The sequence below is a fragment of the Canis aureus genome, chromosome 25 (genome assembly GCF_053574225.1).
Source record: "Canis aureus isolate CA01 chromosome 25, VMU_Caureus_v.1.0, whole genome shotgun sequence".
Classification (NCBI taxonomy): Eukaryota; Metazoa; Chordata; class Mammalia; order Carnivora; family Canidae; genus Canis; species Canis aureus.
Genome location: NC_135635.1, coordinates 42,095,089 through 42,110,250, shown reverse-complemented (window position 1 = coordinate 42,110,250; position 15,162 = coordinate 42,095,089). Strand labels below are relative to the sequence as shown.

Sequence of the window (15,162 nt, the reverse complement as noted above, 5' to 3'; positions counted from 1 at the left end):
TTATGGCTGAAGAGGTAAGTTTTGAAGAGTAACTGTCTCTCTGTTCACGGATTCAGAAAGTGTCCAATAATTATTTGCTGAGCTAAATAAAATTTCACATGAGAAAAGGAGAAGATAAGATGAAATGCTAGCATATGAATGAATGGTTATATAGGAAGAACTTTTGAACGGTCAAGACTCTAAAACATTAGAAGAGGTCATTATTGGGAAGGGGCCCCCCTTTCCTCAGAAATTACTACAAATGGGATAAATGCATACTCTGGCGGATCTGAGTGGGGGCTGTCCCACCTGGGGGCAGAGGGAGAAACCAGATTATTTCTGGAGTGTCCCTTTATCCCTCTCTCCAAAGGGCAGACAGGTACTCAGCTCCCAGATGGCGCTGCCAGTTTGAAGGGAGGTGCTGCCACCTAGTATTTGTTGCTCTTATCCTGAGTGGCACCCACCGGCCTAGGAACCCCCTAGGGGTTCCTAAAGTAACATAGTCTCTTGTCCTCCAGCCACGTGACATAGCAAAGCCCTTCAAGAAACGTGATCACATTAAACTATTTGTTGACTGAGAATATTCTTTTGAGAAATCTATGAGTAATTAGTACAGCACTGAAATGTGAGAATCCAGAGTCCACTTACACCTTTCATGTGGTGATTATGTAGGTGGCTACAGGTAACACTCAGAAAATTTGTTGTGTGTGCCTGTTCTATTAGAAAGACAGGGGTCAAGTGGTGGAAGATACTAGGAGGGGATTACAGATCAAGGTAAGATTTTCTAATGTTTGGCATCAAACTGATACTGCCTCATGGGAGTGGGTGCTTATTGTTACTATGTCCAGACACAGGCTGGAGTAGTTCTTTATGGGAAAGCTGAAGAAGGCATTCACACCATCAAAACCATCAAAATGACTGACTGAAGTGCAGTCTTTAGCTCTCCTCTCATGCTAGACGTGGAGCTCCTTGAAAGCAGGGCTTTTTATCATTGTGTCCTTTGTTTAGCATGATGCCTGATATGTAGTACATATAGATGTTCAGTGAGTGTTTCGTTGAGTAAATGGATATAATCACTTAGAATTTCCCAGAAGGAAGAAAACTAGCCCAAGTAAAATAGTTATTTACCAAGTTTAGAAGGACAAAAAGATTAGCCCCGGCCATTTAGAAACTGGCCTGGCATTCAGGCTAAGTCACATTATTCTCCTGTAGAATGTGAACTATCTCACAGAATTTGAACCTCAGACAAGGTTATTGGAGACTGTGATAAAATGAGACAAAGTGAAGCAACTTCATAATTTTGTCTAAGCACACACAAAAATAAGGTCACTGTAAACCTGCAGAATACCAAACATCCCATCTTTCAGCCAAAATGAGAGATTGCTAGTACTTTACAAATTACAGTGTATCCCCTGCCTAGCCTTCTCAGCCAGCCAGATAAGATATACTGAGATCCCCAATCAAAGATTCACCCTGCTGTCTGACAGCATCCAATCCAGGGCAAAACCCTGCTTCCTTAGATGCTATCCCAAATGACCTAACCAAAGCCCAAATCCTATGATAAGTTCTAACACTCCCTTACTGGGACACCCCACAGTTCCTCATGGCCTGTGTTCTCCCTCACTGCAACCCAACTTGTTTAACTACAGGACTGCTTCTGGTAGTCTTCTGTTGAAGGCCACTGACCAAAGAGATGCTAAGAAAAAAAAAAAAAAAAGTATGCCTCTACCTCCAAGTGTAATGGGAATCCTCTAAGAATCCCAGATCTGTGAGGGTTGAATTAGCTATAGAACACTTCCAAAAACAGGAAGGGTCTTCTAGATCACTACCCACTCTCATTTACTGAAATTTACTCTATGCCAGGCACGATACACGCACTCTGCAGGAATGATTCCATCACATGAGGTAGGCATTATGATTATCCCCATTTATAGATGAGGAAATTGAATCACAGAGAGGTTCAGAAACCTCTTCAAGGTCAGCTAGCTGGTAAGTGGTGGAACCAGGAATCAACTTGGTCCTCTGACTCCAGAGCCCATGCTTCAGATAGATAGGACTTGGAAGGTACAAGGCAGGTAGGCAGGTATGTGTTCTGGTGGAAGCAACAAGGCATGAGCAAAGGCACGGGCAAGAATACACAAGTCTACCTACCTAGCAAGCATCTTGATTCTCCTAGTAAGTTGTATGAAGACCTACACCATCTCTGCTTCCCTCTCCAGGTACCCCTTAGCGCTGGTCCCAGTTCCCTTAAAGCTGACTCCCAGGGCCAGGTACAGGGTTGGGAACTACACTTCTGGTTCTTAAAGATGCTTGGATTCTTTAATTTTCAAATTAATTAAAAATGCTACAACCTGCCTCCCCCACACACACCTTGTTCCCCTCACTTCCCAAAAGCCTGACATGACACAGTTGGGTATGGCCAGGGGACTGACATCAATCCTTCACCTAATTAATACCCACTCACCTTTCAGGTCTTCATGGTCAAATGCCACTTTTTGGGGCGGCTTCTGTAATTCTCTAGGTTACAGGCTTTCACAGTGGCCTGAACTCCCCTTGTTACAGTTCAGTATGTCCTCCCCATGAGACTTTGAGTTCCACGAGAGCAGAGGCCATGCTTGACTTGTTCACTGCCTGGCACATCGCAGGACCTCAGAATGGTAAACTTGAAAGGAAAGGGGGACGGAATGGCAGCAGAGGTTCAGGGAGAGGCAGGACAATTCCCTTCCCTTTCTATTCCAAACTCTAGCTTCATAATGCATCACGATCCCTGCTACTGTACTTTCTTGACCTCAACACAAAACCATCCTCAGTCAGGTCAGACGCTGTCTAGAGAAATCTAGCCATGCTCTGTCAGGTCTTTTATATCTAACAAGTTTTTGATAAACCTCACCTTCTGAAAAGTGAACCTTCCCCTCTGTTGATTTATCCAAGATCACACTAAGTCAAACATCAAAACTAGAAATAAAACTCACATCAGCAACTCTCAAGATGGTGCGTGATCTCCTTCTTAAAGGAATAAAGTGGAGGAACTGGGCTCAAACACTGAATTCACAAAGAATGTTAATCAAACATGAACTTATAATGCCTGCAGCATCCACATGTTATCCAGGAGACATTAGAGCATAATGAGTCCTTCAGGAAAAGGGATTTCTTTTTTTTTTTTAAGAAACAAGGAAGCCAAAAAAAAAAAGAAACAAGGAAGCCCAAGGAGTACAATCTGAATTTATAATTAATATTGCAAAAATGATTTGGATTAAATCCTGGATTATGATTCTCCCAAGCTGGCTTACCCCAGTGAAGTTAGCATAAACCAGAGTAAGAATCAGTTTCCTGTATGACCTCTTGGTAGAGGGTACAGGAAGGCTAAAAAGCTGCAGGAAAAACAAATGTTTTTGGCATTATCCTGTGTTCCAGACACATGAGAAGCCACTTAAAAACGAGTAAAACCCATGTTAAATTCTTAGCTGCATCACCACACAGTGAGAAAGTTCAATAAAAGCCAAGTTCTCAGCCTGCAGTGCTGAAGAATGAAAGCCAAGCAATTAGAACTGAGAAAATGGATTACATAATCTTACAGCAGGAGACTTAACTCAGTAATAGCAAGGAATTTACTGTCTCTGTGTTAAGAATAACCAAGACATCTTTTTACCTGTGATGGGTCAGGTGCAGTTCAGTAGAGAAAGGGGGCAGGGAAAAGAGAGCCAGCAGAAGCTCTTCACCACCTTCCAGCCTGTAGTCTCTGGAACATGAGAAGTGAACCACCTCTGCAAAACAGTAAAGCTTTAATGGATGAATTTAGAACATCTCTCCAAGGACATGTAGGGCTCACATTTCCTGTATATATCACTCACAAAACCCAGGCAGCCCCCAAATAACTGTGTACTTCATATTTTTTTGAAATGTCCATTTCTAGGGTGCCTGGATGGCTCAGATGGTTAAGTGTCTGCCTTCGGCTCAGGTCATGATCCCGGGGTCCTGGAATGGAGCCCCATATATTGGGGTCCCTGCTCAACAAGAAGTCTGCCTCTCCCTCTTCCCTCCCTTGCTCATGGTCTTGCACTCTCTCTCTTTAAAAAAAGAGAAAAAATAAATGTTCATTTCTTCCATCAGTGTTGCCCCTAGTGACATCAAAAAATTATTCAAAGGAAATGAGGCCAGGCAGTTTGTTTTCACCAAACCTCTTTCTGCATATAGTGCAAAGGGATAAAAATAAGTCAACTCCTTGCGCTAAAGTTTCTAATAAAAACTAATTTTTGACAAGGCTTTGTTTTTCTTTTCCTTGCTATTTTCTATTACCTTTTATTTTTCCATTTTTACAAGTACAGAATGTGTAATTTCATCTAGAAATAGACTCTCTCTTCGCATTAAACAAAATACGATGTTTATTTAAAAACAAACAGAACATCCTTCCCCAGGGAGAATGGAAGATGTGGAGTGCTGCAGTCAGATTGTTCCCACTGCTATTCCTGGTGACCTGACAGGGTGGCCTCAAATCCAGAATGGCCTAGGAACAGAACCTGTAAACATGTCACATTTCTACACCATCAGAGTTGCATTTTGTCACACTGAGCCTTACCAATTGGCCAACATTTACACAGACTGGGACACGATTTTGATGAACAGAAAGCCATGTCTTTCACCTGTAAAATTAAGACATCTTCGGATAGCACCCTCTTCTTTTGCCAACAGAAGCTTAAAATAAAGATCAAGTGAAATGCCTAACTTGCTTCAAAAACTTACTGCGGACATACCAGGGGTGGCTGGAGGCTGGATGAACTTCAGGAAGCATGCTCCTCAGGTACCTGTAGACACACCTCCCCTAGAACTGCTCCTCTGAGCCCGGGAAGGGGTGCACACCGAGAGTAAAAGACACTGTCTGTAGGTGTTTGGCCTTGAACTGTTTTGGAATTTTCAATAACAGGATAAATGATTTTCCTACAGATTATCTGGTTAGCTGTTGTTCACGATGACTTAAACTAAAACCAAGAGACTTCCCTCACATCTGTTAAGTGAGTTATATTAAGAATTAGAGGGATCCCTGGGTGGCGCAGCGGTTTAGCGCCTGCCTTTGGCCCAGGGCGCGATCCTGGAGACCCGGGATCGAATCCCACGTCGGGCTCCCGGTGCATGGAGCCTGCTTCTCCCTCTGCCTGTGTCTCTGCCTCTCTCTCTCTCTCTCTCTCTGTATGACTATCATAAATAAATAAAAAATTAAAAAAAAAAAAAGAATTAGAGGCAACAGGCTTCTCAAGGGCTCATTAAGTCTGAGCTGCAAATGTAGGCTTGAGTAATCCAAGGGGGAGATGAGACGCAGAAGTCACAGAAACAAATACATGGCATACACAGACAACCAAGCCCTGCTATGGAAAGCTTTAATCACCACATGTAAAAACAATATAGTCACATATCAAAAATGGCTCCAAATGCTTTATCATCACCAAAACAGTCTAGAAATGAAAGTTGCACTAATATAAAAACCTTACTGTTCATAACCCCAAGATTTATGAGACTCTTTCTTATAAACACGTTTTTTGTTTGTTTGTTTTTTACCCTGAGGCTGACATCAAAGTGAAAAAGAAAAGTCACTATTGGCTGGCATTTGTTCAGTGTAGAGTTTTAAAATCATTTATTCGTTGATCTGGAACAGGTTCTCTTTATTCTCCCCATGAGGATAGAGGGAAAGGGGGCAGATGGTTGTGTCCAGTCTATTATATACTAATTAGGATTTCTCAAATCTATTGATCAAAATGAAGAATTTTAATATCAATTAATGCTACGCTATCACATTGAAAAATTTATCAGAATTAGTTCTTTCTTATAAAAGGAGAGTTGGCAGGCAGCACATTGTCAGGCAAGAATAACAGAATTCTTTCTTATAATATGTCTCTTGCAATGCCCTCTATTTACTACATCTGAGCCAACTAAGTTCAGAGTTCATACAGACTGCCCTGCAAACCTCAACTCTGGTTCTTAGTCACACCTTGAGATAAGATCTGCACAACTACAAGAATAACTCCCAAATGCTACAACAGTGACTCCATTTGAGTGATGGGAAAGGTGATTGTGTTAAGTTGAAAAAAAGGAAGCCATGTTGAAATGGAGATTACTATAACATTGTGTGTGTGTGTAAATAACAAATAAGTAACAAATAAAGATTTTCAAAACCTGAATTCCTAGCATCTCTAAGATTGTTCTTTTGTGAAATGTGCCTAGAGTAACAGTTAGCTACCCCTCACAAGGCAGCCTGGTGACTTTTCTCCCCATTATTTCCATGATAATCTCTGCCTGTTTCTAAAATGGGCTCTTCCTAAATATTCACAGCATTTCATGTAAATTGGCTGTTAGCACGTACATCTGAGTCAGGAAATCTTTGTTGCTGCTTGGTTTCAAAATATTGTGCATAACAGTTTCCTGCATACTATTTACTTTCAACTGTACAGTTACATATATTCTGGGCTACAATAAAAATCTGGGGATATATGGCAGTTGAAGAATTACTATGTCTCATCTTGCTCCATACTCTACATTTTTATTATTTCTAGATGCCTTCCTAACAGAAATGATGGAAATGGACAACACAGGCATGGACATTTATTGGCTTTTTCCTGAGAAGTTAAATTACATTCACAACCTCTCAGCCAAAACTGAATAAGGATAATGGAGAGAGAATTCAGTATTAGATTGAGCTAGGAAAAGGTTTCCTGGCAAGGCTTGATACAAGTGTTCTTTTTTTTCAGGGATAATCATGAAAAATCAAGTTGGGAAAACTCAACAATCATATGGCTGATTCTTCCATGTGACACCTGAACTCTTGTATGACATTTCTGCCAAATTGTTGTCTAGCCTCTGCCAGAATACTGCTAGGAGCAGGAAGCTGTTCCAACATTACTTATTCTTCTTTAGAATAGAATAAGAGCACAACATGTGGAACAGGTAAACAAACTTCCATTACACATGATTATGAACTAGATCTAACTTTCAAGAGTTAGCAGCTTGTCAATTAACTACTCGAAACACTAAACCAGATTTGTTCCAAGCACCACATATGTTCTGCAATGATTTGAAATGGGGAGATACAACTTTTAAGAATGTGAATATTATGAATCTTGTTGAATAGCTGTGTGTAGTGGTGAGCAGATAAGAAATCTTACAAATGATTATTATAGGGACCCCAAAGCAAAGGGAAAATACATGTTTTGGGAAAGAAATAAATGTTTCACTTCGAAGAGGCAAAAAGCACTGTGTACAAGAATTCAAGAGCCCAGGGAGGGGGTGGTGAACTGTGGCTAATTACAGTCTGTAGCACTTGCCAATTCTGATGTAAGGGATAAGAGAATGACATGTGCCGTCTGAGACTGAAGCCTGCTCTCCCAGGGCAATCAGAAGCGGGACACTCTACCTTGATTTTCTCCTTTTGGCTGGTCTAGCAGCTCTGTAAATAATGTTTTTACTTCTGATTTCTCCCATAATACTCAGCCTGCTTCGAGGTTTTCAAATCCCCGCTTCGGAAGACCAACAAGACGACAGACTGATTGGTGAACAATAATGTCAGGATTCAATTTACAAAGGATCAATTCTTCTGAAGGGACACAGTTATGTCTGTTTGTTTTTTTTATTTTTTGGACATATATATATATATGAATAAATATAACACACACATAAACTTTACAGACTCTGAATGATCATGTTAATTGAGACTCCGCTGATTCAGTTTTGAGCGCTTTCTCGAGAACCCTGTGGTAAAACGGCAATGGCATCAATCTTTAACAAACAAGACTACGAGCAACGGACAAAAACAAAACAACAAAAAACCAACCTTAAAGTCAGTATGTCTTTTTATATGGAGACCACTTTTTTTCATATCTGTTTCAAAAGTATCAGATAGTGAACATTTTAGTGGCTAGATGACAGGAGAACAAATCTTCCTGCAAAAAAAGCACAGAACTTGCTTGACCACTGAGATTTGGAAGTGAAATCAATAAAAGTCTATTAAGTACTCAGGATAGATCTGGTTGGCATCAAACACCACAAAGATCTTTGGGTCCCAGGTATCATCCACACAGCTGTCATATAAATTCACATAGCTCCCGTCTTTGGAAGGAGGTCGCATGTATTTGGAGTCTCCATTTATGTAATCTCCAATTAGCACTCGAGCGAGAAACATAGATTTATACGTTCTAAACAGATGCCGCTGTTGCAAGCTTATGCCATGAATTTGGAATGTGTTTCCATGTTTTATGTCGTCTTTGCAGAAGCGACTGGAGTAAGCAGCATCTCTAGCAAAATAGGTTCCTTAAACAAGAAGGACCAGAGGAAAAAAAAAAAAAAAAGCCAAGATTACTCTGAAGAACATATGAGACACAAGCAAAAACACTAATTGCTAGGGGAATGGACACATGGAATCATCTAAGGAAAACAGATGTGGAATTTCCTCCTCTGTAGATCTCTGAGAGAGAATAGAAATCATGGATAAATTTGGTATACAGACCATTCCCCACCACCAACACCCTCCCCTACTCCCACTAAAATGAAGTGACCAGACTTCTGTTTCTGAAAGAGAGCTTACAAAGAAATCCAGTATGTAAGACAGAGACCAACTGTTCCTGTAACTAAATGGGCAGTGAGACCTGGGTTTTAGCTGTCTGGGCCTCCCTCCTATTTCGACTTGCCTCCAGTGCTTTCCCCGGCCTGCAGTGCTTGTCCAGGGCCAGCAGCCTCTGCTGAGCACAGTGAGAATGTCTGGTCCCCAGAGCTTACTTCAAAACCCAAGAAACCACATTTCTATGTCACAGGGTAACAAGTAAAGAAAATTTCTGGAGCTCACAGAGCCCCAAAACCATGAAAAGACTTCAGAAGAGTGCAATGCTATTCATATCTGAGCACTCCAGAAGAACAACTTCACCCAGGTTCATCACCTAAATATGAAAACTCAATAAAGCATCAACTCTTCCGAAATGGTAGGCCTAAGAGACTGACATCATAAAGGAAATATTTACTCTACAAAATCTGGAAAATGAATTGCAAAGTTTCAGATTATACCATGCTGACAGGATTGTGGCAACACTTTTCTGGTCCTCTTATAGTTAAATCAGTGGAATGGCCTTTTCAGTAATTATTTTAAGAATTAATTCACTTTTTAAAAATGTTGCATGTCTTGATCCTAAGTAGTAGCCAGCTCTCTTGCTGGAGGTAAGGTACAAAGACCAGAAAAATAAATGTCCATCCCTCCCTTTTCTCCTCATCTCTTGCCATAATTTCCTTGAGTAATGGGCATAAATTGGAGAGCTTGGACTTCTACAACACTAGAGCAAAGGTGAGGAATTCTCCCATAATTCCTTATTGCTCATTAATATTTTTACTTACCATTTTCTAAAACTCAAAACAAAAATTACTAGTACCTAGACCTGTCCACAATGTAATCAATTTATTTTATAGATTTCTATATATTTGACATAAAACAGTTTATTATAGAGGCTTATCCATGAGGATTTATACATGGAAATTAAATGGAATGCAAAAATCAGCTAATCTGGACATGATGTCCCATCTGAACGGCTGGGACTTGGGGAGTTTTTTAATCTGATAGAGATGTCAAAATCCTACTTCTACCTTGAACATGCAGGAAGTGGCTTTTCTGTGGCTCAGAAATTCTGAGGGCGTTCAAGGAACCTAGTACAGTAACTTTAAATTTAATGACTATCATCGAACTCCTGAATTATAAAACAATCAATTACCTCTACAGAGAGGAGATTCTCTCCTAGGACTCAAACTAGATCTAGAATTTTGATAATTACCTTTCCCAAAGAGAGCACCATGTATACCATTTATTCTCCAGTCGAAGTTATGAATGCAAATTGCTTCCACAAATTCACTGCTGGTACCATGAAAGAGCATTTGTTCATTAATCTGAGGCACGCCTCTTTTCTTCTTGAGCTGAGCCTTTTTCCTAAAAACACAATACACATAGGCACAAAACACACAGAGAAATAGACTATAAGTAGCACTTATTAGTTTTCAGAAGAGCCAAGTTTAATAGAAAGGGTGAAATAAAATACTTCTTTAACATAAATAATTAAGTGGACAAAGCAGCTCTGGAAAAGAAATAGTCTTGAATGCTCTTGGACACATAATAATCTTATGAAAAATTATTTTTTATGAAAAATTATTAGTTAAAACTGAGACTTAAGGCTGAAAATGATACCAAAACTATAGATAGCCCAGATGACGCTCCATTTTAGGAAAGGTAACAGATTGCCTAATCCTGCCAAATTCTACAGATGCCTAAAAATGACACTATAAACAAATAATATAACATAAAGTTCATAGAACCTTTAAATAGTGAACTCCTTGAGCAGGGACCATGCCTTATCCTTTTATCTCCAGAGACTAGAAAATGTTGGTTGGATTGAACTGAATTTATATCTTAGGGCTGGGAGGAACATTAAGCCATCTACTTCAACCCACTTCCCAATGGACAAATCTTTTCTAATACATAAAAAGATACCCAATGCAGGATTGATTGTAACAGTGAAAAACAAACTGAAAACATTATTCCATAGAAAAATAGATGAATAATTTTATATTTATATTAAAATTAATGAACTAGATCTACATGTACTAACATAAATAACTCTTGCAAAATAATGTTGAATGTAAAAGAATATTGCAAAAAGAGATGTATGAGGGCACCTGAGTGGCTTAGTTGGTTAGGCAGATCTGCTTTCGGCTCAGGTCATGATGGTGGGGTCCTGGGATCAAGCCCCCTAACAGGCTTCCTGCTCAGGGAAGATTTGCTTCCCTCTGCCCCTCTACCTGCTTGTACTTGCTCCCTCTCTTTGTCAAATAAATACAATCTTAAAAACAAAAAACAAAAAACTGCTCAATTGGCTGTATTATACACCTGAAACTAATATAATATTGTGTATCAACTGACCTTTAATAATTAAAATAAAATTTAAAACTAAATTAAAAAATTAAAAGCCCATATACAAAGATGAAGAAAATGTAACAAATAATAAAATATTAGAAATCTGATTGGCTGGTACAAAGGTCTCTGCAGACTAACTGTTGCATTTCCATTTTTTAAATATTTCATAGAAGTGCCTGGGTGGCTCAGTTGGTTAAGCATCTGCAGCTGCCTTCGACTCAGGTCATGATCCAGGGGTCCTGGGATCAAGCCCCACATCTGGCTCCCTGTTCAGCGGGGAGACTGCTTCTCCCTCTCCCTCTCCCTCTGCCACTCCCCCTGCTTGTGCTCTCTTGCTCTCTGTCAAATAAATAAAATCTTTAAATAAATAAATAATTATTTCATAAAAAAAGAGATTTTAAAAATTTAGAAATACTATGGAAATACTATGGTTCCCAAGAATCCCCCCTCCAATTATATCTCTAATAAATAAATAAATAAAATAAAATCTTTAAATAAATAATTATTTCATAAAAAAAGATTTTAAAAATTTAGAAATACTATGGAAATACTATGGTTCCTAAGAATCCCCCCTCCAATTATATCTCTGATAAAGAGTTACTTAACACCTGCTTCAATTCATTCCAGTACTGCATGGTCACTGCTTTGTAAGAGCACAACTATCTGTCATCAATGGGATTGTTAGAAAGTACATCCACCCTAACACTGAACCAAAATCTGCTGTCTTGTTAACTTCTGCAGATTGGTCTTAGTTATTCTCTTCCAAACACAGAACAATTCAAGTCACTCTGATACAAATCAATTCTGCAATTATCCAAAAATAACTAAGAACACTGACCTAGGCTTTCTTCTCCAGGTTAAATACATATTCCCTCACCCATTCTCATATAGCGTAGCTTCCAGGCCTTTTTCTATCCTGGACAGCCTTTAGACAGTATTAGACAAGAATCTGCTGGATATCTTCTAATTTATAAATGTCAGTAAGAAACAGAAACAGAGTCGAGATAGTATTAGCCAGCATTGGCTCTAGGGGTGCATCACTGTATTCATTTTGTAGCAGTGGCATAAATTTGTAGTCACTCAAAACATATTTTTTTAGTCTCTACAAACCCCTAAGGCTTTCAAACCAGACCTCTTTTTGGATTGCTATATTTGTACAACTGGTTCATAAACCTAATGTAGTGGATTGATTTTAATTAAACTTTATCTTGAAAAGTAATTTTTTAAAAAATGCATATTTATAAACACATGCAGCTTAGTGACTTTGTGGGGGGAAATGACAGGTGCATTTAAATGAGAGAAATGGAAATTGTCTTTCTCAAGAGTCATTTGGCAGTATGTATCAAAACTTAAATATATATGCTTTGATCCACTGCTGACAGTCTTTCAGATCATTAAGCACGAGGTTAGAAGGATATGCTTTTTTTTTTTTTTAAGATTTTATTTATTTATTCATAGAGACACAGCTAGAGAGAGAGAGGCAGAGACACAGGCAGAGGGAGAAGCAGGCACCACGCAGGGAGCCCGATGCGGGACTCGATCCCGGGTCTCCAGGATCATGCCCTGGGCTGCAGGCGGCACTAAACCGCTGTGCCACCGGGGCTGCCCAGAAGGATGTGCATTAAACAAATACGTGCTGCAGAAAAATCCAGCATGTTTTCACTAAGAACAAATTTGCCCATTTTCTTTTTTTAGACCTTTAGGTACCACCTGACTTCCTCCTCTTCCTCCTCCTCCTCCTCCTCCTCCTTTTTATACAATGCACATTTGTCACTGTTCTAAGTAAGGAAAAAATATTTTTTTCAATATTTTTTAAAGATAATCAAATTTGTTTTGACTGCTTCAGTCTTCCAAGGTCTTTCTGACTCATGATTCATTCACACAACAACAAAGCTACTCTTCTGGTATTAAATCTTTCACAAGTATGATAAGCAAGCCCTCTAGGTTTTCATTCAAATTACTGATAAAAATGTTGAAGGGCTCAAGAAGCAAGCAAGCATGCCACTCAAGTTACTCTTGGCCCAGGACTTTTAACTGGGTATTTTTTTTTAACTTTTTTCTTTAAAGATTCTATTTATTTATTCATGAGAGATACACAGAGAGGCAGAGACAGAGGCAGAAGCAGGCTCCATGCAGGGAGCCCAATGCGGGACTGGATCCCGGCCCCGCAGGATCACGCCCTGAGCTGAAAGCAGACGTTCAACCGCTGAGCCACTTAGGCAGCACTAACTGGGTATTAATTTTTCTCTTTGAACTATCACCTGGAAAACATTTCTCTATCTTGCTACCAGCACAAAAACCTCTGTCAAGGGCAGCCCCGGTGGCGCAGTGGTTTAGTGCCGCCTGCAGCCCGGGGTGTGATCCTGGAGACCCGGGATCAAGTCCCACATCCGGCTCCCTGCATGGAGCCTGCTTATCTCTCTGCCTGTGTCTCTGCCTCTCTTTCGCTCTCTCTGAATAAATAAATAAATAAATCTTTAAAAAACAAACAAACAAAAAAAAAACCTTTGTCAACTGCTTTGTAGAAACAAAGTTATATTGTCTAAGGGGTACAGTCATCTACCACTATAGTAATCCTCTTATTCTTTGCTAGGCATTAGTGAATCCTGTTTTCCTAAGTAAAGATTTTAGTATACATTCTTCTAAGGTCAAGCTTCACCATCTGTGATGACTCGAATCCACTTTAAAATCAGGATATTCACTTATTACCACTTCTCAGGCACAGATTAGAACAATTTTTGGATTAAAAATTCACTTGAGTCTTAGTGTGGACATTGAAAATCTGCTCAGTCACTGGGTTGGAAATGGCATATATACCAGTTGGAAGGCAGAGTGGGAGGGGGTAGGCAAAGCTTTGCTTCTCCACAGCATAGTTTATTCTAGGGCCAACTACTAAGGCACCCATGAAATGTGGAGATTCATGACATACTATGACCTTGGAGTTCTGAAAACCCTAACATTGAACTCCAGGACCTCTTGAGCTGTAGCTAAAGCTTTGTGGAACATCTTGGGATTCAAACTACACAAAGTTCTTCACAACCATACCCACCCCATAGTCATTTCTGAACTCCTGGAAAATACTGCAGCACCCACTTCTCAAAGATACCTTAAAATTACCCACCCTCATAGGGACTAGGGTGCCAAAAGGACTAAGTTGCCACGTGCCTTGAATTACAACAGGAATATCTCTGTGCTTCAGATTGAAGTAAGTTCACCTAGGTTCAGAACAGTGGTTCTCCATCCTGGATGAACATCAGAATTACTTGCAGAACTTGCTAAAGATAAAAATGTCAGAACACAGAGGTTCTGATTCAGTAGACCTGGGATAGGTGATAGGAGCTCTGCAGTGATTCTGATAGGTGGCCAGAGCTGACAACCTCTCATCTAAATCCACATTCTTCATGAGATAGCAGCTTTCACTTCTCTTAATTCCTTGCTGCCGCATCTCAACCCCTGGGTCAATCTAACCACCTCACCTCTCTGCTCTTAAATATGGACTGCTGAAATAAATCACACAACATCCCCAGGTTTCCACTCCAAATTCACATATTCTGACATCAGCTTAGCCCTCAACACCAATGGAAATACTATGGTTCCCAAGTTAGCTCTTTCTCTCCCATTTTCCACAGTGGCCATTCCAAATCTCCACTTTCCCCTCATCTCTCCCTCTTAGCTACATCTTCCTAACTCTTCATTCTCTGTAGGCTGCCTCACTTCTTATTTTGCCAAAGACACTGAACTTTTCAAGGAGGGAACTCCATTACGTAGCCCCTCTTCTCATCCCCTACCTCTACTTATCTATAAACATGACTGGACCACCCTCATCTAGCACCTTCTGTATAGTATAGTATATTCTCTGAATTCCATCCCATCGCACCTCTTTAGGAGCCTTAATGCATCAATTACACTTTCCCTTTCTCTTGTCCTTTAAACTCTCCCTCCCTGGGTTCTTTCCTACTATAATTTACACATGCTCAGATCCCTCCAATCTTTAAATTCAAAAACTATAACAAAACAAAACAAAGACACCCTTTGCAACTCCACAGTGCCCATCTTCTCACATCTTTCTTCCTCTTCACTGCCAAGCTTCTTTGAAGAGTTGTCAACATTTGCTCTGTATACAACATAGAATCTGCCAACATGGTTCTCATCAAGGATACCAATGACCTTCTTGTTGCAATATCCAAGAACATATTCAATATTATTTTACTTAGCATGTAGCCCTGAGGATGACACCTACTTTTGTATGTAGCCCT

The 15,162-nt window shown here is 39.8% G+C and overlaps 2 protein-coding genes across 5 annotated transcripts in view; both read right to left on the bottom strand.

The window, feature by feature from the left end:
• Positions 1-5,301, bottom strand: part of LOC144297398 (uncharacterized) — a 56,912-nt gene extending 51,611 nt beyond the window's left edge. The window contains exons 1-2 of the mRNA XM_077871411.1: positions 3,629-5,301; positions 2,444-2,641 (exon numbers count right to left, since the gene is read on the bottom strand). The gene's annotated coding sequence lies outside the window, so the exon portion shown is untranslated. The remainder of the gene's footprint in view (positions 1-2,443; positions 2,642-3,628) is intronic.
• A 2,495-nt stretch (positions 5,302-7,796) lies between these two features.
• The window catches only part of PARP11 (poly(ADP-ribose) polymerase family member 11), a 44,016-nt gene continuing 36,650 nt past the window's right edge, over positions 7,797-15,162 (bottom strand). For all 4 annotated transcript variants that reach the window (XM_077871408.1, XM_077871409.1, XM_077871407.1 and 1 more), the window contains 2 exons: positions 9,774-9,925; positions 7,797-8,271 (listed from right to left, as the gene is read on the bottom strand). In XM_077871408.1, the coding sequence (XP_077727534.1) occupies positions 7,955-8,271; positions 9,774-9,925 (469 nt within the window). In that variant the 3' untranslated portion in view covers positions 7,797-7,954. The remainder of the gene's footprint in view (positions 8,272-9,773; positions 9,926-15,162) is intronic.